Source organism: Vicia villosa, linkage group LG4, assembly GCF_029867415.1.
Source record: "Vicia villosa cultivar HV-30 ecotype Madison, WI linkage group LG4, Vvil1.0, whole genome shotgun sequence".
NCBI lineage: Eukaryota > Viridiplantae > Streptophyta > Magnoliopsida > Fabales > Fabaceae > Vicia > Vicia villosa.
Window position 1 is genome coordinate 147366332 of NC_081183.1, and position 26246 is coordinate 147392577.

At 36.2% G+C, this 26246-nt stretch overlaps 2 protein-coding genes across 2 annotated transcripts; one reads left to right on the plus strand and one right to left on the minus strand.

The window, feature by feature from the left end:
- Positions 1–18090: 18090 nt before the first annotated feature.
- On the minus strand, positions 18091–19272 carry LOC131598038 (uncharacterized). Its single transcript, XM_058870686.1, has one exon. The coding sequence runs from the start codon at positions 19270–19272 to the stop codon at positions 18091–18093; it is 1182 nt and encodes a 393-aa protein (XP_058726669.1).
- Positions 19273–24418: 5146 nt separating this feature from the next.
- On the plus strand, positions 24419–25687 carry LOC131599900 (probable F-box protein At4g22030). The gene has a single exon (XM_058872139.1). The coding sequence runs from the start codon at positions 24419–24421 to the stop codon at positions 25685–25687; it is 1269 nt and encodes a 422-aa protein (XP_058728122.1).
- Positions 25688–26246: the final 559 nt, after the last annotated feature.

Sequence of the window (26246 nt, forward strand, 5' to 3'; positions counted from 1 at the left end):
GTGCGACAAACATCAAGATGGAAGTCTCCAAGATTGATGGGTAAAAACTTGAATTTAAATAACAATGGAAGTTTTAGGGTTTTTTCACTCAAAATGATAGATTTTGGTTCAAGAGAGAGAAATTAAAGATGGAATGAGTCTCAAAATATCTAACAAACACTATATAGCATGGCACATCTGCACAGATTCGCCCGGCGGAAGAACAGCTTCGCCGGGCGAAACCCACTAAACAGGCCACGTGACCTCAAAAGTACAACTAAAGAAACCAAAATAATATCTTCTTCCGCCCGGCGAGCCAGATGCTCCGTCGGGCGCTCCAGAACAGAAAGATGGCCAAAAATTGAGCTGCTTCGTCCCTGGCTCGCCTACCACTCGCCGGGCGGAGCTTCGCCTACAAGCGTTGTCTCGCCGGGCGAAAACAAGCAAACACTGACACCTTCAGAGTTGCCTAAATCCTCGATTCTTCGACTTTTTTCCCGATTTTTCTGAACTTTTGCTATCACCAATAACTGAAACACTAGAAAATAGATCAAAATACCAAATATTTACATATGACAAAAATCACTTATTTACATAAGTTATTCTTCTAAAAACATAGAAAAAGGGGTAAAAAGTGTCTTAAAAAACATATGAATAGAAACCACAAAAGACACTCAACAAAATCTCCCCAACTTGCATCTTTGAATGTCCTCAATCAAAGGAAAATTTTCAAAATTAAACCAAAATGATTCAAAGCACAAAATCAACCGACAAAACTTGAATGGTTCAAACTCGACAAGTGCACTCACAAGGCAACTTCATAACTTAGATAGATACATAGCACTATAATGAATTAAACCCTAAACACAAACTTCAAAATGCAAATCTTTGCCATAACATGCTCATGTATGAATCACCTAAATTTCTCACAAAACAGGGATTATACACAATATAAACAATGGACAAAACACTCTCGCTAATAACTATATTAACATCCAGAACAATTCATACGTTCATCTCGACATTTCGCAAAGAAAACCATGGAACAAAGATCACAAATGACTTTTCTCGGTTGTAGCTTGGCTTAGGATAAAAAGGAAAGGATATTATATAAGGCCATTGAAACGAAAATTGGTAAGAAACAAGAAAAACAATTCTCAATCTGATAAATTCATTCTTGCTCAATTCACAACTTCTCACAATTCACTTCCTTTTCTCACAATGCATCTTCTCTTTATTTTTTTTTTCATTTTTTTTTTCATATATATATATATATATACATATATTCTTATAATCATTTCTTTGAAAGATGCATTGCCCACCACACTTTCTTTCTCGTACAACTTCACAAATAGGAACCACTCTCCCCAACTTCACACTTTTCTATCTCAAGAGACGAGAATTGCTTTTCAAAGTAAGATAAAGGTTCAAGGGAAAGTGTTTACACAAAAAAAAAATATATGAGAATGAATCATCATTGACTAGATTTGCTTGATCAACAACACAACTACTAAGTGGTAATCTTAATAATTTGTTGGCATGCAATGGACTCATTCACACAAACTTTCGGCTCAAAAAGGTTTACAAATGTGCACACACTAATTCGGTTAAATGAAGCCTATTTGGAATGGTGGTTTTTCTCAATAATACAAACAATGCCTTGATCCCTTCTAAGTTCCATAATTTCAATTGAACACAAGATTTGGCATGAATCGAACGAGCTAAACACAATTACTAGACATCACAATATTTTGGTGAACAATGGAAGCCACTCACATTTATGGTTAAGTCCTAATGATTCACACATGAACATATATTTACAAGATGATGCATAACACGAATTTGCATAAAGCGTTAATTTAATTAACGTGCTATCATTCTACAAAGCGATTAAAGTAATACCTTCTTTGCACACTTTTGAGAATTTTATCATCACCATCCAAACTTTTGAGTTGAAACAAACTCTACACAAATATTTTTTTTCTTGCTCCTTGCGGAACCAAAATCTTAAACAATCAAACTTAGAAACATCAGATTAAACTTATATGTACAAAGCCAAAAATTTAAACAAACTAAAATATTTAAGAAAATCCAACTAAAATTAACTAAAATTATCCAACAAAACATTGCCAAGCACCAACATCCAAAAGTTATCAAATACTTAAAACATAAAAAAAACTAAGGCAAAATAACTAGTAAACTCCTAATCAAGGATGTCATCACCAATCTCATCACCAATCTCATCACCATCTCCATCAGCATCATCCACCCCCTCAGAAAAGAAAGGCCTGCCCTCAGGCCAATTTGCATAAGCAGAATAATCCTCGCGAGAAGGAAAGGGAGGGATCTCACCAGAAGGTGCAGAATGATGCAGATACAACTTCCTCATAGAGTCCATAAGGAACTCATTGGACCTCCTTCCAGCCTCAAGCGCATCCCAAGTATAGTTAAAAGATGTTCTCAACCTCGGATCCCAATCCTCATAATCCAGAGTCTCACCATGCTCACCTGCAGCAGAGGACTCACCAGCATCCTTCTTCTTTTTCTTCGCAGCCAACTTAGCATTACAGTAGCGGTTGATGTAAGTATCATCAACCAAATCTCTCTTCCTTTCGTTCACCACACTTGGAAAACGAACACCCTGCTTTTGACACAAAGAAGTAATCAAACAAGGAAAATGATAGGTGTGCTAGAATGTACCCCAGGACGACGAGTGTTCTCGATGAAGATCTTCATCTCATTAGCAATGATTTTAGCCACGTCGACCGTCTTGTTTTCCAAGATGTGATAAACAAGCAAAGCCACATCAAGAGGTGCAGAAGATTTATGAAACCTAGGCCTTATGTTAAACACAATCAGAAGAAGCACCGCCTGAGCCAAAGGAGTCATATCAATCCTGTTGTAACGAATCGGCTCTTGACTATTGTTCAACTCCACCTGCTTTCCCGGTTTAAGGATCACACAAGAAATTACTTCCTGGTCTTGATGAGTTCTTCGTGCCACAGAAAACTCATCAGTCTGGAGATTTAGATCAAACGGATTCCAAGGATGGCCAAGGAGCTCACTAATCGCATTACGCGAAAAATTGATCTCCTTACCACGAACAAAAGACTTATAAGAACATAACTCACCCTCCGGTTGAAGTGCATTAGCATAAAACTCACGGACAATCTCATAATTTATGAAATCAACCGGAGTGAGCAACCTTCCCCACTTCTTTGCATTGAAAATGTTTGCTATTTCTTTGTAGCTTCCCTCAGTGTCAATCACAAACTTCCTCTCCGCCAAAATCTTTTTCTTTTCCAGCATGGGCATACGGTCCTGGTGGATGGCACTACTGAAACGCAATGCATCAAAAGCTCTTGGCGGAGGATTTGAACTACCAGCCATAGTTGCATCCTTTTGAGACTTGGATCGCTTCCTTTGCCTGCTAAACATCTGTACATAAAAGAAGGAACCACACAAAACAAGCCACCAAAATCGTTAGTAATAAAACACACCACAAATTGTTGGAACCAAAAAAAAAAAAAATTTTGCAGGTCTGGTGTGACTCGCCCGGCGAGCCAGAATGCTCCGCCGGGCGAATTGAACGAAACAGGGGAAGACAATCTGCAGAACATGCATTCACACACCACACCCATTTTACTACGCTATTTGGAACTTTTATGTGCATCTAATCAACTATATTTCATCCTATTTCAACCAAAGATTTTCAAAACCCTAACTAATTTCATGCTCTAAGCTACTAGTCAAGAACAACACAAGAGAAAAGAGAACAAAAAGAAAAATTACCTTAGCTTAAAAAAAATTGATGGAAGAGAAGAGCAAGAATAGAGGAATTGAGAGCTAGGCTTGGAGAAGGAAACGGCTAGGGCAAACACAAAGAAGGGGGGAACGAAAATTTCTATTGGAACTGCTGGCAAGAGTGGGCCTCACTCATTTAGCCCCTTTTTCTGCAGCCCAGGCACGTGACAATCTGTCACAGAAAAACAGCCTTCGCCCGGCGAGACAAAAGGCTCCGCCGGGCGCTCCACACCAGAATCAGCAAAATTGGTTTCTAAGATTACAGGTCTTCCTCTTTTCTTACACAACAATCAAACAAGATTTTAAAGCTGATAAAACAACTAAAACAGCAGTAAATACTTACAATGCTGGGGTGCCTCCCGACTAGCGCTTTGTTTAACGTCGGTCAGCTCGACGGCTATAAGTGATCAAGGATCACTAAGAGCAAGCACACTTGTTTCCCTATTGAACTCGCACCCACGGTACACTTTCAATCTTTGCCCGTTAACAGTCCACGTTTCTTTTGATTTCGGGTCTTCTACCACAATTGCTCCAAAATGCTTCACCTCCTTGACCAAAAACGGTCCAGACCATTTTGACTTCAACTTTCCCGGAAAAAGTCTTAAACGGGAATTGAACAGAAGCACCATTTGACCGACTTGGAAATCTTTTTGCCGGATTTTGCTATCATGATAAAATTTGACCTTTTCCTTGTAAATTTTGTTAGAATTGTAGGCATTAAGTCTCAATTCATCCAACTCATGAATTTGAACTTTCCTTTTTTCACCGGCCAAGTTCGGATCAAAATTTAAAAGCTTTAACGCCCAAAAAGCTTTGTGCTCCATCTCAACTGGTAAATGGCAAGTTTTACCATAAACCATTTGAAATGGAGTTAAACCAATTGGAGCCTTATAGGCGGTACGATACGCCCACAATGCATCGTCAAGCTTTTGAGACCAATCTTTTCGCGAACTTGACACGGTTTTCTCAAGGATCCTTTTAATCTCACGGTTTGAAACCTCAGCTTGGCCATTGGTTTGCGGATGGTATGGAGTAGCAACCTTGTGCTTAACTCCATATTGCTTCAACACTTTTTCAAGTGGAGCATTGCAAAAATGTGATCCGCCATCACTCACCAACACCCTCGGCGTACCGAAACGTGAAAAAATGTTCTTTTTCAAAAATTTGATTACGGTCTTACCGTCAACTTTTGGTGAAGCAATCGCTTCCACCCACTTAGACACATAGTCCACAGCGACCAAAATGTATTCATTGGCAAATGAGGATGGAAATGGACCGACGAAATCAATTCCCCAACAATCAAACACCTCCACCTCTAGGAAGCTTTGTAGGGGCATTTCATCTCGACGACCAATTCCACCACTCCGCTGACAACTGTCACAACTCGACACATAACGATAGGCATCTTTAAACAACGTAGGCCACCAAAAACCCGCCTGAAGGGCTTTAGTTTCCGTACGTAATCCATTGTAGTGACCACTATATGGTGAATTGTGACAATGCCACAAAATACTTTGAGATTCCTCACTAGTAACACATCTCCTTAAGAGGTTGTCACTACTTAATTTGAAAAGATAAGGCTCATCCCAAACGTAAAAATTAGCATCGGATAAGAACTTCCGTTTTTGGTTCCAAGTAAGGTCTTCCGGTATCCACCCGGTAACTTTATGGTTAGCCATGTCAGCAAACCAGGGTCTAACTTCCTGGACCATAAACAGTTTCTCATCAGGAAATTCCTCTTTGACCTCACTTTCAAATTGTGTTACCTCGGTATTCACCAACCGAGATAAATGGTCAGCTACCACATTTTCAGACCCTTTTTTGTCTCTTACTTCAAGATCAAACTCTTCAAGCAAGAGAATCCACCTAATCAGCCGTTGCTTTGAGTCCGGCTTAGTGAGCAAGTATTTGATAGCTGCATGGTCAGTATAACACACAATTTTGGAACCAATCAAGTAAGAACGAAATTTCTCTAATGCAAACACAATAGCAAGCAACTCTTTTTCGGTAGTTGCGTAATTGACTTGCGCTTCATTTAAAACTTTGCTCGCATAGTGAATAGCATGAAAAAATTTGTTCTTTCTTTGTCCTAAAACGGAACCCACCGCATAATCACTCGCATCACACATGAGTTCAAAATCAAGGGACCAATTAGGAGCGACGATTATGGGTGCGGTGACCAACTTTTCTTTAAGCTCTAGGAAAGCATTTAAACAAGATTCATCGAAAAGAAATTCCGTACCTTTGTTGAGTAGATTACTCAATGGCTTTGCAACTTTGGAGAAATCTTTGATAAATCTTCGATAAAACCCGGCATGTCCAAGAAAACTTCGGATACCCTTCACATTCAATGGAGGAGGCAACTTCTCTATCACTTCAATTTTGGCTTTATCCACCTCAAGGCCTCTTGAAGAAACCTTGTGGCCGAGCACAATTCCTTCGGTAACCATAAAGTTGCACTTCTCCCAATTTAGAACCAAATTTGATTCCACACAACGACTTAGCATGGTATCAAGACTTTTCAAACATAGATCAAATGAAGCCCCAAAAACCGAGAAGTCATCCATAAACACTTCGATGCACTTCTCAATCAAGTCGGAAAAGATAGCTTGCATACACCATTGAAATGTTTCCGGTGCATTACATAACCCGAAAGGCATTCGCCGATAAGCAAAGATACCGAAAAGGCATGTGAAAGCGGTCTTCTCATGATCCTCGGGATTGACTACAATTTGATTGTATCCCGAATACCCGTCTAAGAAACAATAAAATTGTTGACCGGATAATCTCTCGAGCATTTGATCCATAAACGGTAAGGAAAAATGATCTTTCCTCGTAGCTTTATTTAGCCTACGAAAATCGATACACATCCTCCATCCCGTCACAGTTCGAGTAGAAATTAGCTCATTCTTCTCATTTCGAATCACCGTCATTCCACCCTTCTTAGGCACCACATGGACGAGACTCACCCAAGCACTATCCGAGATCGGATAAATCATCCCGGCTTCTAACATTTTCACTACTTCCTTTCTCACTACCTCTTTCATCACCGGATTCAAACATCTTTGTGGTTGAGCCACCGGTTTAAAGTCATCCTCCATCAAAATCTTATGCATACAAAAGGAGGGACTAATGCCTTTGAGATCGGAAAGTGTCCATCCCATTGCTTCTTGGTTTATTTCTAGGACCACAAGTAATTTTTCTTCTTCAACCTTAGAAAGGGCGTTGCTAATGATAACCGGCTTGTTTTCATTCTTCTTAAGAAACACATACTTCAAGTGAGAAGGTAACACTTTCAATTCCACCTTTGGTTCTTCAACTTCAAGCTCATCTTCCAATTCATCAATTTGAGCTTCAAAAGGATTTATCTTATCACATGCCTCAAGATTTCTCAAGCAATCTTCAATTTCCTTCTCTTGATCTTTTGTAAGCACTTCAAGAGCTTCCATCAAAGTTTTCTCAAGAGGATAATCCAAGTGAATTTCATTCTCCACTTTCATAATCGCTTTTTCTGTGGCATCAATTCTAAAACAATCATCGTCATCACTAGGGTGCTTGATGGCTTCAAAGAGATTAAGACATAATTCCTCGTCTTGGTTTCGCAATTTCATTAAGACATCATCAATGTCTATCATCATTCGGGCCGTCTTCATGAAAGGCCTTCCTAAGATCAATGGTATATCAGGATCTTCTTCCATGTCTATGACGAAAAAATCAACGGGAAACCAAAATTTGTCAACCTTAACAAGAAGGTCTTCCGCAACTCCATGAGGATGAGCTGTGGATTTATCCGCTAATGATAACGTCATTCGAGTCGGCTTCAAGTCATTGATTCCTAACTTTCTCACCATAGACAAAGGGATCAAATTAATGCTAGAACCGGTATCCACCAAACCTTTGCCTATATGAACATTTCCAATAGACACCGGCAAGGTTACCCGCCCAGGATCATTTGATTTTATCGGTGTAGTGCGTTGAATTAACGCATTACAACAAGAGCTCACCGTTACTACCTCCGTATCCAAAAAAATTCTATTTTTGGTGATGATGTCTTTGATGAATTTTGCATACATCGGCATTTGCTCTAATGCCTCGGAAAAAGGAACATTGATTTGCAACTTGCTAAATATGTCCAAGAACCGAGCATAGTGCTTTGCATCTTCTTTCCTTGACGGACCGGGAGGGTAAGGTAATTTCTTCACATGAATTGAGTTTTCTTTCATCTTCCCTTTTTCACTCACACTCAATTTTTTTCTCTCTTTTTCTACAACTTTCTCAAGAGTTTCTTTTTCCACTAATTCTTTCTCTTTCTCATTTTCAACTAAATCACCCTCAACATTTTTTTCTACTTTAATCTCCCTATCTTTTTCACTTTCAACAATTTCTTCCTCAACTATCTCTCCTACACCCATATCAATATTTCTGCCGCTACGAGTTAGAATTGACTTACAATGCTCCCGAGGATTTTCTTGTGTAGTAGCCGGAAAAGGACCTTTGTTTTGATCGGCAAGTTGCTTTGACAATTGCCCGACTTGAGTTTCAAGGTTCTTTATGGCGGCATCCGTACTTTTTTGGCTCGCAATTTGCAATTGCATGAATTGGCTAAGAGTGTCCTCTATCGAAAGCTTTGTTTGTTGAGGTTGTTGATTGTAACCACCTTGATAAGGATTTTGACGATTCGATGGATTCGCATCCGGCCTCCATCCTTGATAACCTTGATTACCTCTTTGTTGGTAACCTTGGTTATTGTTGTAAGGTTGTTGTTGTTGTTGTCTCCCACCATAACCTTGATTAGGATTAGACACATAATTAACCTCTTCACCCGGTGGAGGACAAAAACCAGTTTGATGGTCACCCCTACACAATTCACAACACATCACCTGTTGATTTTTAGAAGGGATCCCATGTATCTCTTTGATTTGTTGAGGGAGTTTTGACATTTGTTGAGTGAGCAATTCTACTTGTTGTGTCAATAACTTATTTTGAGCAAGTATTGCATCACTAGTATTCAATTCAAGAACTCCCGGCTTTCTTTGTGATGCACTACGGTTGTGTTGCCCTTGATGATCATTCAAAGCCATCCTATCAATGATAGCAATTGCTTCAGCAGCAGTTTTTGACATCAACGAACCACCCGCGGTCGCATCTAAAAGAGTTTTTGGTTGAGGTTGGAGTCCATTTCTAAAGATATGGATTTGAGACAATTCATCAAATCCATGCCCTTTGCATTTTCTAACCATAAACTTGAACCTCTCCCAAGCTTAATTGAGAGATTCACTCGGGCCTTGAGAGAACACTGTTATAGAAGTTTTTGCTTCCATGAACCTATTGTGAGGAAAGAACCTATCTAAAAACTTCTCTTCTAACTCGTTCCAATTTTTCATAACATTGTTCGGTTGATCAAGATACCACTCCTTAGCTTTTCCTATCAAGGAATGAGGAAATAGTCTCCTGAAAACTTGTTCTTCTTCGGCCTCCGGAGCACCAATGGTTCCGGCGATCTCATAGAACTTTGTTAGATGAGTAAAAGGATCCTCGTGATCTGCTCCGGTGAAAGGATTCTGATAAAGTAATTGAAGTAACCCCGTTTTCATCTCGGAGTTTCTTCCATTGGCTTGGTCACGAGCAAATTGTGCATTGAGTCGAGGGCTATTAACACATGGCCCTCGAGGTGGAACATTTGGATCCGCAGCCATTTCTTCCTCAACTAAGTTTTCAACCGGAGTTGAAGAAGAAGATGCTTCTTGTTGTTGTCTTCTTTCCCTAGCTAGTTGTCTCCTCCTACGAGTTTTGCTATTCTCTCTACGTGCAGTCCTCTCAATCTCAGGATCAAAAAGGAGTTGATCTGCAGGTGTACGTCCTCGCATAAACTGTAATCTGAAAAACTAACCAAGCAAATTAACAAACACAAGGGATAAGAGCTAAGAAATAAGAGATTTAATTATAAGACTCAATACAAAACAAACTATTGCAATGCTTGCAATATCTAAACAACAATCCCCGGCAATGGCGCCATTTTGTTGAAAGAGTATTGTGGTACTTTTTGTTTATCGTTTCCACAGGGATTGAAGCGATATTACCTCCGTTCTATAGTTTATTTTGTCGTGAGTTAAAGTTAACATAGGGTTTGGTTTTGATTTGGCAACGTAGTTCTTCGATCTCATGCAAAAAGTGTTAAACTTGGTATGTGGTTTTAAAAGATGGTAAAAGAATGTCAAGATTAGATTTTTGATAATTTACTTCTAAGATATTTTCTTGATCAAATATGTGAACTCATGAATGATACAATAATCACAATCCTCTCAATATGTTTCATGTCTAAACCATATTGTGAGATTTGCCATTTTGATCCTTAAATGATCTCTCAACCTAACTATCAAAATGACAACATTCAAAGCTTAATATAGGTGAATATCAACTCACAAGGCTATTTCTAAACTTTACTTATTGATAGATAAAAAACCTAGGTCAAGACTTGAAAACATTTTCTCAAATAGAATACAAATCTTATAAATAAATTAACACAGGGTTTTTCACCATATATATATCATCACTTGTTCACATACAAAAGATCAAAAGAAATACAAACTAAAAGCAAATCATCTACCTCTAATCTTGACACCAAGAAGGTTTAGCCACCCATTTCCATGGTGACTTGAGCAACAAGCAAACTATCAAGCTTTATGAACATCAAGATGGAAGTCTCCAAGATTGATGGGTAAAAACTTGAATTTAAATAACAATGGAAGTTTTAGGGTTTTCTCACTCAAAATGATAGATTTTGGTTCAAGAGAGAGAAATTAAAGATGGAATGAGTCTCAAAATATCTAACAAACACTATATAGCATGGCACATCTGCACAGATTCGCCCGGCGGAAGAACAGCTTCGCCGGACGAAACCCACTAAACAGGCCACGTGACCTCAAAAGTACAACTAAAGAAACCAAAATAATATCTTCTTCCGCCCGGCGAGCCAGATGCTCCGCCGGGCGCTCCAGAACAGAAAGATGGCCAAAAATTGAGCTGTTTCGCCCCTGGCTCGCCTACCACTCGCCGGGCGGAGCTTCGCCTACAAGCCTTGTCTCGCCGGGCGAAAACAAGCAAACACTGACACCTTCAGAGTTGCCTAAATCCTCGATTCTTCGACTTTTTTCCCGATTTTTCTGAACTTTTGCTATCACCAATAACTGAAACACTAGAAAATAGATCAAAATACCAAATATTTACATATGACAAAAATCACTTATTTACATAAGCTATTCTTCTAAAAACATAGAAAAAGGGGTAAAAAGTGTCTTAAAAAACATATGAATAGAAACCACAAAAGACACTCAACACGAGGTCAGATAGATTATTGTTGTTGTTATCGATTTGCATCCTTTGGTGAATTATTTGCCGACTATGCTCGACGCTCCACTGTTGTCCATGTTTGTTAAGCGATGGTATTAGGATACATCCTCCTTTCATCTCCCATTTCGTGAGATGATGATTAACATGGATTATATCCCTGCCTCTTCTATCTCCCAATTACAAGTAACTTCTTTACTGCTCTCCACCTTAACCAAAAGCTTGCATGTATTACAACTGAGAAGTACTTGGGGGTTACCAAAACCATGGTCATGGAAAAGTTTAGGTTTAACAGGGGGTTTCACTTTCGTCTCTCTTAGCTCTAGGATATGTATCAGACACTAGTGGAACCCTCTATGTATGAGGCGCCCGCTAGGGTATATATGTTGTATCTAGTAGGATGCATTATCCTAGCGGATAAGTCTCGTGTATACATCGATGCCAGATAAATCTTTGTATTTTTTGAGCTTGGGCAGGTCGACTGGGAATTTGCGTGTGTTGTTTTGACGGTACTATATACTTCCCTTGGAGAGGCCTGTCTTTGAGACGAGGCAACATTCAATTTATATGAATCTATTTAGGTATGCATATTTATTATGTTTTACTTATTCAGTTTTTATTGGTTAAAGACATTTTGTAAATGTAATTTCTTCTTCTTGCACAGTGTAGGATATACGAGTATTTTCCGTCTATTTGTGACAGACGTGTTTGTTTTCCTACCACTGGCTCTCCACGGGCCACCAAATGGAGGTCCAAACATTCACATCTACACTATTATGAAAATACCTTTAATAATGGTTGCAAAAGACCTATAATAATGGTTAAACAACCGTAGTTAGGTAGAGTGTGAGTGTATGTGGATCATTTACAACCACGGTTCACTGTCCGTGGTAGAAAACTGGAAAGCGCACTACCTATAATCACAATTATTTTAAATAACCTTAGTGAAAAGTAACATCATTTTTGTTGTTTAAACAACCTTAAACTATGGTTTATCTTTCAACCATGATGATATGTTCTTTGAGTTTATTATAACATATGTGGAATGCTTATTTCACCAACTAATCACTAAACATAACCTTTTAATGTGATATATAAATTAATAATTTGACAAGTTATATTAGAATAACATGTTACAGTAATCAATGTTTTCCTAGATTTTTTCTTTTCATTCTCTGTATCTCGCACGTATTTTAAGTGTTAGAATTAGGTTCAATGCTTGTTGTAACACCACTACTTCAAAAAGCGCTTTCAACGTCTCACACGAAATGCATTTTACCTTAAAAAAAGAATCGAGGTAACGAGAGGCTACATGAAAAGTAATGACTTAACACCTCGGTTTTTAAAACACCGAGGTAAAGGTTTATTATGACATGGGTTAGAACCCTAGTTTCTGCACTTTTATTATTTACAAAAACTAGCGCTTTTTTATCTCAATTTATTATGGCATTAATTTTTTTTTTTTAATAAATCTCATTAGAGTGTTAACAAATAAAAATATAAAGTGTATTAGCTGAGATTCGAAGCATATCTTGAATGGTGTATCATCTCGGTGTTTATAAAAACTGAGGCAACAAGTTATATATATATATATATATATATATATATATATATATATATATATATATATATATATATATATATATATATATATAGGGATATGATCAAATGACACCAAGGTGTCAAAGTTTAATTTGACACCAAATCTCAACCGTTAAAAGAATTGTTAGGAGAAAAATATGCTATGTATATTTTCATTATTATTTTATTTCATTTAGTATCACCGTTATATCAATTCTTTTAACGGTTGAGATTTTGGTGTCAAATTAAACTTTGACACCTTGGTGTCATTTGATCCTATCCCATATATATATATATATATATATATATATATATATATATATATATATATATATATATATATATATATATTTATATATATATATATATATATATATATATATATATATATATATATATATGGCGCGTCTTAAAATAAAACCTCGGTTTTTTACTTCAACAAGCATGCATACTTTATTCGTATAAAGTCAACATACTAAAAAAATCAAATTATAACATAACTTCAAATACTTATTCAAAGGAAAAACTCAAGGAAACAAATCCAACATCTTCTCAATAAAATAAATACGCCCCATTGCCCGATGTTACCGATTCAGAGAAAAGTTCCACTAATAGCATGAATAAATAAATATAAAATAAGCTTATGAAGCCATCTTCCAATTCACAAGAAATCACTGGTGTTGAGTATCAGTACAAAATTGTACAAAGCTACACAAAGAAACAAGAAAATGGTGAGAATACGCCTTACAATTGTTTACGGTAAATTTCAACAACAGGATGGTGAAACAAAAACAATAGTCAACATATTATTTTCATACAACACAATCACAATCAAATTCTTAATTCAAATGCTAATGCACCAACTCCTCCTTCAGTATGCATCTAGTACCGGGTTTTGGATTTCAGAGGTCTCTTACTGATTAATCCCTTGTATTTGGTTCCTCAGTGAACCAATGATTCCTCATGAATCTAAGACCCTCCTCTAGTTCCTTTCTGAACCAACGATTCTTATATGAATATGAGGCCATCACAAGACCGAAGTCCAACATATCTCCAAAATATATGCATGCATGATCATGTGAAACAAATAGGAATACAACTCAAACAATTATCAAAAATCATCTCAAGCATCATACTAAAAAAGGTTCCACTCTTGAACAGTAAATTTGCCAATAAAGAGGCCTCCGTGTAATCCCTCCTGATTACTAATCACAACAATATAATTTATTTAAAAAATTAGAAACAATTCCAATTGAGTAATGGTATGTTATTACTCAACAATTATAAAATCATCTAAAATTCTCAAAACATCCCAAATAGTTATTATGTTATTTTATAACTCAATAACTACTCTAAAGTACTCAAATTACTCTAAAGTGTTTAAAGATGACTCTAAGGATAACTTTCACGAGTGATAATTCTATTATTCCTAAGCGCCGACAATATAACTCAAAATTGACCCAAAGGTAACAATTATCATTCTATGACCATAATTATGTTTCCTTTAACTTTTCTTTTGTATATTAGTTCAATTTCAATAGTTGAATTTATAGTTTTTTATTTGACAAAAAAATTCTAATTTTGATGGTAGTTATTAAACCTAGCAAGGAGAATCATTGAATTGTACATGAAAAAAAAAGTGATACATATCAAATGGTTAACAAATTTAACTCTCAGTAAAAAAACGATGCGCTCTCGACCGTTCTGTTTCGCCCGTTTTCTCCGGTAGGGTTCTGGCCGGTGACGGCGTTTCACCCGGTGGAGCTTGAAGAGGCTTCTGAAAGGGTTTTCCCCTCTTTCTCAATTTCGGTTTAAATTCTTGGCTTTAGGGCTCAGGGACCTTATTGAGGAGGTGTGGTGTAGACCTTTTTAGGGATTTTCAAGCTTGTCGGTCGTCTCTTTCTCGACTGTGCTTTTACTGGGTTTTTCTGGTTTCATCTTCTTCTCGGTGCACCGGTTCTTCTTCTTCTGTAGCGTGTTTTCTTTTTCTGGTATCGCCCTCGGATCTCAAGATGCAGAAGGGGGTGTGGACAAAATTTTCATATCACAGAGCTTCTAGTCCGAGATGGGATATCTTTCCCTTTAGGGGGAGGAATCGGAACCTTCCTTCAGCTAACAGTGTCGTGGTTTCCATGTACGTTTCCGAGTTCCCTGAAGATTATACAGCGAGAGAACTCTTCAATCTGTTTGGTTGCGCAGGTAATGTGGTGGAAGTGGCTATTTCACCTAGAAGGAATAAGATAGGAAAGCGTTTCGGTTTCGCTAGGTTCGCTGGTGTGAAAGATGGTAGGCTCTTAGCGGTTCGTCTGGATAATATTATCATTGCTGGTAGGAAAATACACGTGAATTTTCCCAGGTATCAGAGGCGTTCTATGGGGGGAGCGGTTAGGAGGGGCGGTTCTGGGAAAGGAGTAGAGAGGAGTGTGCCTCATCCGGCTAACGTTACGAATAGGAAGTTTAGAGGGGCGAATTTCACTCGTCCTGGAAAGTCTTTTGCGGAGGCTGTTGGTATGGCAAGGGGGTTTCTGATGTAAAGGAGGCAGAGATACCGTTGTTTACCTTCCAGTCCAACGAGTAAGTCAGAAGACGCTTTGTTAAAGAGTTTGTGGGAGTTTTGTGATTTCTAGGTGCGGCGTATAATGTGCAGACTCACATGGAGTTAGAAGGGGTTTTTGGGGTGAAAGTTACTCCGATAGGCGGGAATTCTTATTTGCTTGAGGAGTCGGAGGAGGGTTTTATAGAAGATTTGATAGGGGAAGGAGAGTTATGGTGGAAGGAATGGTTTTCGGATATTAAGAAATGGGAGGAAGGGTCTATCAATGGCAGTAGGGATGCGTGGTTCAGAATCTATGGTATACCGCTTCATGTGTGGAATGCGGAATTCTTTGTGGCATTAGCAGGGTCGTGGGGAAGGTTTATATGTGTGGACGAGAACACCACTAAAGGCGATGCTTTCGATGTGGCAAGAGTGATGGTCAACATCCCCATCACACGCAAGATTCCCGAAACTGTAACGGTAAACATTGATGGCAGAATGTTTATTCTTTGTGTTAGGGAAGATGCGGCTGGCATGACGCGCATGATTTCGGGAAAAGTGTCTTCTCTGTCTTCTGGATGTGGTTCATCAGAGTCAGAGGTAGGCTGGATAGAGGATTTTGGGGGCAAGGACGGTATTATGGGGTCGGAGTTTTCTCTGGACAACAACGATCATCTTTAGGCGGAAATGGATTCGGTTGGCAGTGCTCAAGCGATTCTGGCTGTGGTTTCTCTGGAGGATGGTTCTTGTTTTAAAGTAGGAGCAAATAAGGACAAAATAGAGGTAGTTATTGATGGGGAGAAGGCAAGACGGTTGTATGCTGAGGCGGGGATGTTCGAGAATTCATTGTCGATATTGCGCAACGATTCGCACCAGGCTGAATCGGCTTTGCCAAAGGTTACAACAACAGCTGCAATTTTGATTTGTGTAGGTAATCACAGCGGCGGGAAGGACGCAAGGGCTGGGAACGATTCCATTTCGTCCTTTCGCAGCGACGCTGCTGCTGAGAGCGAAGCAGAGCGCAATCATAGCGGACCTATCCTTAGTCTTGGTCTGGCTGCGGGTATACAAGGCATGGAGGCTCTTAAAAAATTGAGGTACAAATGTTTGAATGATCAAAGGGCCAGCAGTGTGTGTGGTGCTGAGGGCAGGAGAAAGAAAACTTCGAGTGGGATCAATATTGCTTCGGGTGGTAACAGACAGCATAACAAAAAGGGGGTTCTTCCTTTTGTGAACTCTTTGAAGGAAGGTAGTGGACATAGTGGTAGTAGGATGGTGTATTATGGGGATCAAATAGAGAATTCGGATATTTGTAGAAATAATGATAGGCAATGGGAATTTCTGAAGCGGGATGTTGGGGGCAAATTATTGGCGGCGATAGTGGCGTTGGGAGTGGTTGATGAAGAGGGTCGGAGTAAGTTAAGCAATAGAATTGAAAGCTTGGAGCAAGAGAGATACAAAGAAGGTGAGTTTTCGAAGGCGTTAAAAAATGGTGTGCAATGATTATAGGATCATTGACCATTAGAGGGGGAGTGAATGCACTCAAAAGAAGGAGGATTAGTTCTACTATTGCTAAAGGAAATGCGGACATTTTTCTTTTACAAGAAACTAAGGTCACTAATATGAATGAAGTGGTGGCTAGTAGTTTTTGGAGACACTCTGAGATCGATTTCTCTTTTACTAATTCGGTGGGTAGATCGGGCGGTTTGCTCACTCTATGGAGAAAAGACAAAGTGGAGGTGTTGTTTAGTTTCAAAGGAGATGGTTTTTTGGGGATAAAAGTGGCTTGGAAGGGCAATTTATATTACGTGGTGAACATTTATTCTTCTTGTGAGTACATCAAAAAGAAGCAAATGTGGGAGGCTTTGTCGGATTTGAAAGCGATGTTCAACGACGAGGAGTGGGTCATAGGAAGAGATTTCAATGCTATCAAGCATAGTAGAGAAAGAAAAGGGAGGGCGGTTATGGTCAATAACAAAGAGGCGGAGCATTTTGAGGAGTTTATTAACAATTGCAACTTGGTGGACGTTCCTTGTAAAGGTAAAAAATTTACTTGGTTTAGCGGTGTTCGCAAAACGAAGAGTAGAATAGACCGCTTTCTTATGTCGAGCACGGTGGTTAATAGATGGGGTGTGATTGGGCAATTGATTAGCGATAGGGATATCTCGGATTATTGCCCCATTTGGATTATGTCGGATAAACACAATTGGGGTCCAAAGCCGTTTAAATTCAACAACGAATGGTTCTCTCTCGATTCTTTCATTCCTTTTGTGGAAAAAGAATGGAAAAACATGAACTTGGTTGGAAGAGGAGATTTTGTTTTAAAAGAGAAACTTCGCCTTTTAAAAGAGAAACTTAAGAAGTGGGACAAGGAAGTGTTCGGGAAGATAGATTTGGAAATAGAGGAAGGAGTCCGAGAGATCAATATTGCCGATTCGAGGTTAGATCACTTATCCGATTCTTCTTTTTTTGATGCAAATATTTCTCTTAGAAAGGAAGCATCTAGTAGAATGTGGAGGAATTTGAGGATAAAAGAAAATATGCTTTTACAAAAATCTAAATTGAAGTGGATGAAAGAGTGGGTTTCGAATAGTGGTTATTTCCATAAAGTTATGGGGGAAAGAAGAAGGCGGAATCATATTGGTCCTATTCTTTCATCGGGTCATGTGGTGGATTCGGTAGATGAGGTTAGGGAAGTGGTTTATAATCATTTCGGTAATAAATTCATTGAACCGGAGGAGAATAGACCTTTGAGAAGAGCTTGGATTTTTAACAGAATTGACAACCGAAAACGACCCATAATTATCTTCCATAAAATCTTCCCCAGAAAAATCGGATTCCACCTATAAATCATTTGATAAACTATCATCCGAATCCGTAGACTCGGGGCCAGGGTTTTGAGTTTTAGGATTACCTGTAAAAGCCCACGGCGAACCATAGCTATCCTCTTTAAGCAACAGCGAGAAAGGAATATCGTCTATAATCACCTTTAAAGAATCTGGGACAGCAGCGAACAATTTCACTCTCACCATGACACGAGCCACATCGAAGCATTCACCACTAGCTGTATGTTCATCAATACGAATGAACTCACCCAAACTTCCACCGAGAGCCCTAAAGAATTCAGAATTCCATACGAGAGGCGGGATTCCGAAAACTCTAAGCCACACAACTCTAGATTCGTCCCTGTCTGCGTCTTTCCATCTTCTAATGTCCTCAAACCAATCTTTCCACCATGATTCTCCCTCTCCAATCATATCTTCTATGAAACCAGGTTCCCTATCTTCCAATAAACACATGTTTCCTCCCATAGGTGACACCTTAACCGCGAACATACCCTCCATATCAAAGTGTGTTTGAATATTATAAGCAGAGCCTGGTGTTTTAACTCTGCCCATGTAGGCCTTGCTAAACCGCTTCCTGTCCTCCTCTTTAGATGAAAAACTCAGTGAACAAGGCAAATTCTGACAGATCCCATCTTCGACATTAGCCTTTTGAACAACATCGGCATAACTCCTACCCGCTTTCCTCCCCCCAAAATCTCCAAACACACCCTTATGCGATTCTGTGGATTGGAGCAGAACCGGGCCAGTCCTTCCTTCCGTCCCCAAACGCCTCTTTACCCCTTTCAGCACTTCACCTCTAACAAATCTAGGAGGATTAGCGTGAATTTTGTTACCTGCAATATGGACGTTATCTAAGCGAACCCCAAGCATCTTGACATCTTCCACCTCCTTGAATCTTGCGAAACCGAAACGTCTTCCTCTGTTGTTTCTCCTCGGCGATATTGCAACTTCAACCACTCTACCGATACAACCAAACAGCTCGAAAAGGTCCTTCGCCGTGGAAAAGTCAGGAAAATCATAAATGAAGAACGACGACACCTCCACCCCTTCTTCACAGTGATTGCGATTTCTTCCCCCTGCTGGGAAGACGTCCCATTTGAGATGAATAGACGGAACTCTGTGTTTGTGAGTGACTCTTCTCCACTCTCCTTCCCCAAAAGCCCTTGATTTTGTGTACATCTGCGAAGGAATCGCCACTACAAGAAACAAGTTCCCTAGCTGCTTAATATAGTGACGTGATTATCATGTGTTAAAATTATGGCTGTTCCGACGTGATAATCACGTCACTAAATATTATATTAATAAAATATTACAAAGTACAATACATTTGTGTCTGTCAGCATATTTATTTTTAAAAAAAAATTAGCGTCATTATGATCACGTCGCTATTTGTAAAAAAAAAAAAATTAAAATGGGCGGTGGATTTCAAATGGGGGGAGTTTGAAAATTTTAAAATTCAAACTAGCGACATTGATCCCACGTCGCTAATAATAAAGCTGGGAAAGTAATAAAGTTGTCTGACTCAAACAGACAATGATTAGACCATTTGTTGACCGTTGCATTGCTAGCGACGTGAATCCCATGTGTGTAGCTAGCGACGTGGAATTAATGACGTTGAGGTGCATTAATTCCAATTAAATATGACCGTTGTGGCTTGCGACGTGTTTTGCATGTGGGAAACTGGCGACGTGTAAATCACGTCGCTAAATATCTTATAAGTCTCCCAACTCTGCTTCGTCTTCCCAGACAGTCTTCTTCATTTTTTTCATTCTCATTTCCTTCCCTCTTCAACTCTCTCAAACCCATTTTCTTCTTCAACTCTCTCAAACCCATTTCCTTCTCCAATCTCTTCCAACATCACCATTTCAATTAAGGTATATCTCCAAACCATTTTAATTCCTTATTCCATTTAATAAAATATTATTTGTGTGTTACTAACAAAAATCTGTTTGTTGTAGATATTTTTTTTGCATTGAAAGGAGCTTCCAGAGGAACATTTGAAGAAATTATAGAGGAAGATAGAGGTATTTTAGCATTTATATTTTATTTAATGTGTTATTAGGTATATATGTTATATGTAATTTGTTATATATGTTATATGTAATTTGTTATATATGTTATATAATATAATATGTTATAGATATATATTATTAAAAATAGATTATTAAAAATATATTATTAAAAATATATTATAAATGTTATTAAAAATAAGTTTTTATAAAGACTTATTAAAAACAGAATATTACATGTCTTAAAAAGTTATTAAAAACAGAATATTTTATTAAATAAGTTTTTGAAAAAAATATTATATGTCTTGAATAGAATATTAAAAACATATTTAAAAAGTTATTTTAATAAGGAATATAATTATGTAAAGAAATATGGGAACTTGTTTTTTATTTTGTTTTTTATTGTTTTAATTATATTGATGGAACATTAATCATATAGATAAAATGTTTAATATTTATTTAATTATATTGATGGAACATTAATATAATATTCTGGATTTCATATGGTGGAGAAAATTTTGAATTCTATAAATATTTGGTATTAAAAGATTCAAGAATCGTAAAATATTTTAAATGATACATTCTTAATATTTGAAGGTAAATATTTTTAGTAAAATGTTATTTTATATGTAAGAACACGGTTGTAAATTGTTTTTGGATTTAGTGTCATGATTCTGAAATTAATTTAGGCTCAATTTTGTAGAATCTTATACTATTCCCATATATATATATATATATATATATATATATATATATATATATATATATATATATATATATATATATATATATATATATATATATATATATAGTTATGTAAAAAAAACAGAATTATTAAAAAGTTATTTTAATAAGTATTTATATGAAAAATAGTTATGTAAAAAAACAGAATTATTAATAAGTTATTTGTTTGTTATTTTTTTTTTACTAAAAAGTATTTATATTTAAAAAGTTAAATGTTTTTTATAATAATTTTTGATAGTTTTTTATAAGAAAATAATAAATTTGATTGATATTTATTAAAAATATATAAAAATTAATATTTTCTAGAAAATTATTAATTTATAATAATATTTTTTATGGGAATTTATAATAATCTTTTATATTAGTTTAAAGAAATGAAATTGGGGAAGAGATTGGGGAATTAATTTTTAATAATTAATTCAATTTTAAATGATAACTATTATGTATTAAAAATTTAAAAAAAGTTAGAAATTAAAATATTTTGAAAAGGATATTTATATGAATAGATTAAATATTTAACACGAGAGTAAAAAAAAACATGTTGAAAGACTTTATAGTAATAGATTATAAAATCTTACTTTATGTTGAAATAGTTATATGAATTTAACTATTTTTAATATTTAAAAAAAGTTAGAAATTAAAATATTTTGAAAATGATATTTATATGAATAGATTAAATATTTAACACGTGAGTAAAAAATGATATTTATATGAAAATGATATTTATATGAATAGATTAAATATTTAACACGTGAGTAAAAAATGATATTTATATGAAAATGATATTTATATGAATAGATTAAATATTTTGAAAATGATATTTATATGAAAATGATATTTATATGTATTAAAAAATTGATATAGAAAACACCATTGTATAGAAAAAAACAATGTGATGTAGTATTTTTTTTAATATAACTTCTTTTAAAATGATATTGTTTTAAAATTTGTTTAGTTACATGATGTGATGTAGTAGGTTGAATGATTTAATATAGTTAAATTATAATTATAGTTACTAAAAAGATAATGATTGAATATGTGCAGTATGGAATATTATTTGTACTATCGTAGTTGGATGTACGATAGATTGTATCTAGGAAGAAGTGGACTTAAACCCAATTTTATAGAAGGAGTTAATGGGTTTATAAAGTGGGCGTTTGCTCAGGAAAGTTGTCGAAGCGAAGGGGGAGTTAGGTGCCCTTGTCTTAAATGTGACTGTAGATGTATAATTAGTGACCCAGAGGAAGTAGAACGTCATTTGTATAGAAGAGGTTTCATTGAAAATTATTGGGTTTGGACGTCTAATGGTGAACAACTGCCGATGAATGTGCCAGAGACTAGCAATACGCATGCTTCAAAAAGTCGGGAGAGTATGTTGATGAGCGTACACGGCAAGCTTTGGTAAGTTATTCAATTTACATTATGAATATTTTTTTTATTTTAATGACAACTTTGTGACGTGATTTTCATGTGGCAACTAAGAAGTTGCAGCATGATTTACATGTGGCAACTGAGGTGGTGGCATGAGAATCACGTGACAACTGATTTTTATTTTATTTAAGTTAATTTAATTTAAGTTTTATATTTAATATTTTTATTGTATGTGTAGGAGGATTATCAAGAAAGGCTTGTACAATTTTTGGTCACTAATCCGAAATTTACTCCTAGCGAAGGACAACCGCTTCATCCAGATGTTGATTTTTATATTTGGAATGAAGTCATTGGCGGAAAAGGTCGTAATGGATGTTTTTTTGGTGGTGGAAGTATGGCGGGATGCTTGAGAAGTGGTGATAGAAATTTATTTGAAAGAGTAAGAGATGGGGAAGGAACGTCACGCCCAGCACAATTGTCCCCACAAATGATGGAAACAATAAGACAATTGGCGATAAGTGAGGCGAGACGCGAGTCAGAGCAACGTGAGATGGCGTTAAAAGCCCAATTAGAGGAGCAACAACGGCAAATAGAGGCAATGACGAAGAGGCAAGCGGAGATGGAGGGGCAACAAAGCCTAATAGAGAGAATGGCCAAGAGGCAAACGGAGATGGAGGAGCAAATGCGGCTATTTATGCAATTCCAGGGAAGCGGTAATCAAATGTTTGGTGGAAACGTTGGAGTTGGTGGTGCCTCGACAAATCAACAAGATAATGATGAAGATTTAAACCTTGATGATTTTCCCGATCCAGGAGATACTTAATTATTATGTAATATTAATTATATTTTAGTTTTAGTTTTAATTTTAATTTTAATTTTAATGTATGAAACATATTAAATTTTAATTGATGTATGATGAATTTTAATTTATATTTTGTTTATTACTTATATTTTAAATTTTATTATATTATTCAATAAATATATTTTATTAATATTAATATTCAAATTATTTATTAATTATATTTTATATTTTATTATATTAATTATAATTCATTATTAATAATAAAAACCTTTTTTAATAATAATAATTAAAAAAAATTTATTAAAAAGAATTATGCTTTGTGGCTTGATAAACATGTCACTATATTTGTGACATGCTTACCACGTCGCTAGATGCATATTAAAAAAAAAAAATTGTTTTGTAGTGGCATGTTTCCCACGTCACTAATCAGTGTCATGAAAAACACGCCACAAACTTTCTCCGTTTCTTGTGCCATCCCTGCAAACCTGCAGCATGTCTGCTGTGCCAGAAGTGTGAGTTGGATTGTGTGTAGGATATAGCGACGTGAATTACATGTCACTGAATAGTGACGTGAATGCCATGACACTACAAGTTTACCACCTCTCCCCCTGCGACGTTTTCTTTCACGTCGCAAATTATGTGTGGTGACGTGATGTTCCTTTTTGTGGCGTGGGAATCACGTCGCTGGAGAGAACATTTTTTGTAGTGTGCGAAGAACCCTAACCCCTCTTTTAGAGAGAGGTCAGAGCGATGCAACAGTAGAGAGAGAATCACACAAATTTTTTGAGAGACGTCTTCTTAGTCTTTTAAATCATAATTGAATTAAATTATTCTTAGTCTTTTAAATCATATTTGGATTAAATTATATTATTTTTAACCATTCTTCAAATCTGATTTGGTGCCAAATTAAGGAAATGAAGTCCACAAAAGAGATATCTTAACATATTGAAAATTCAAAAATTTCAAAATCAACATGTGGAAATTTGAAGACTTAATTGCTATGGCTAAACCCAAAGACACTTACAAATCAAAGACATTTCTAAAATGGAGCACTAGCCATAATTTATATTAGCTAAAGTAAAAATAAGTGAATGAAAGGAAAAAGTCCCTACTATTCTTTGCATGTAAAGAAGTATTGTGCAGCCATAATATCGTACGTGGTTTTAATTCTACTACGTCGCATTGCATGTTGAAAATTTAGACCCAAAAAAGCACAAACTAAGCCTTGAAATTTTGAACAGAGAATATGTCAATTAATTAAACTGGTCAACAATGGTTTTTTTAATTGATTTTGACCCCTTCATTATCTATCCCATTGGTTCTTAGCTATATAAATATATACACATTTGATACCACCTTATACACATAAACATTCATTTCAAACCTATACATATATTTTATGGCTTCAATATTACAATCTTCAGTTATAACTTGTTTTTCTTTACCATCTTCAAAGAGAGTTATTAATGCAGTTATCCATCTTCCCAAACTCCCAAATATTTCATTGCCACCAACAAAGATTCAAACCAGCATAAAACAACTACTTGATCATCAACAATTAATACTTGAAAAAAACAATAACAACAACAACAGCAACACACAAATATTACATGATCAACAACAGCAGAAATATTCTAACGCCACAATTCAACTCTATGCAGTCTTAGAAGCTGTATCCGACAGAATTGAAATGCATCGAAACGTTGGCGAGCAACGTAACAACTGGAACACTCTTCTGTTAAACTCAATAAACATGATAACTTTAACTGCTACAACCATGTCTGGTATTGCTGCTGTCACAAGTGGGGAAGGTGCACCACTTTTGGCTCTCAAATTATCTTCTGCTCTTTTATTTGCAGCTGCAACTGGATTATTACTTATCATGAACAAAATCCAACCCTCTCAACTCACAGAGGAACAAAGAAATGCTACAAGACTATTCAAACAACTTCAGACACAAATCCAAACAACAATTAAAATAGGAAACCCTTGTGAAGAAGATGTGAAGGTTGCAATGGACAAAGTTTTGGCACTTGACAAAGCATATCCACTTCCCTTATTAGGAGCAATGCTTGAAAAGTTCCCTGAGAAATTTGAGCCTGCAGTTTGGTGGCCTTCCAGAAAAGGAAAATCACAAAACAAGAAAATGGGGAAAATGAATAATGGATGGAGTGAAGAATTAGAAATGGAAATGAGGGAAGTTGTTGAAGTGATAAAGAGAAAAGATGCTAAAGATTATGACAGACTTGGAAACATAGCATTGAAGATAAACAAGAGTTTGGCAATTGCAGGACCATTACTCACAGGAATTGCAGCTATTGGATCTTCATTCATAGGCAATGGTAGTTCTTTGGCTGCTTTTGTTCCACTTTTGGCAGGTTCATTGGCTGCTGCAGTTAATACTTTTGAGCATGGTGGACAAGTTGGGATGGTATTTGAAATGTACAGAACTTCTGGTGGCTTCTTCAAGTTGTTAGAAAGCTCAATCGAATCAACATTGGGAGAGAAAGATTTAGAGAAAAGAGAAAATGGAGAGTTGTTTGAAATGAAAATGGCTCTGAAGTTGGGAAGAAGTATATCAGAACTGAGAGAACTTGCCTCAAAATCAGCTTCCTATAGAATGGAAGGTGTTTCTGAAATAGATGAATTTGCCAGCAAAATATTCTAGGACATATGTTTTATACATCCATTATTTCATTTTTTTGTATATGTCTTATTCTTTCATTCTTTGTAGTTATCTGACTTATTCAATAGAAGAGAAATTATGTTTTATACATAGCAAGAGGCCTTCTATCAATTAAGAACATTTTAGGATCATTATTTGTAAAGATAATATATGCTCTAATACTATAAATGTAATAACATATACATAAATAATGCTGAAGAGGATTTAAATTACTCTAGCTAATAGTACTATAACATTTTGGGATCATAATTGATAGAGAGGAAATCCTGTTGAAGAATAATATAAAAAGTTAATAATATATACATATTTATAAAAAAGAATAATATATAATTACAATTCCAAGAAAAAATATTGTAATTTATTTATCTTAAAAAAAGTTTAATTATAATTTTATTGAGAATAAAAATCCTACTGAATAGGATATGCCATACATTTATAAATAACTACACAACATTGTTAAATCAATCTTCCAACAAGCTCTTCTCATAAGTTAATATATAATATAAAATGGCGAAATTAAAATAGTTATAAATTTGACAAA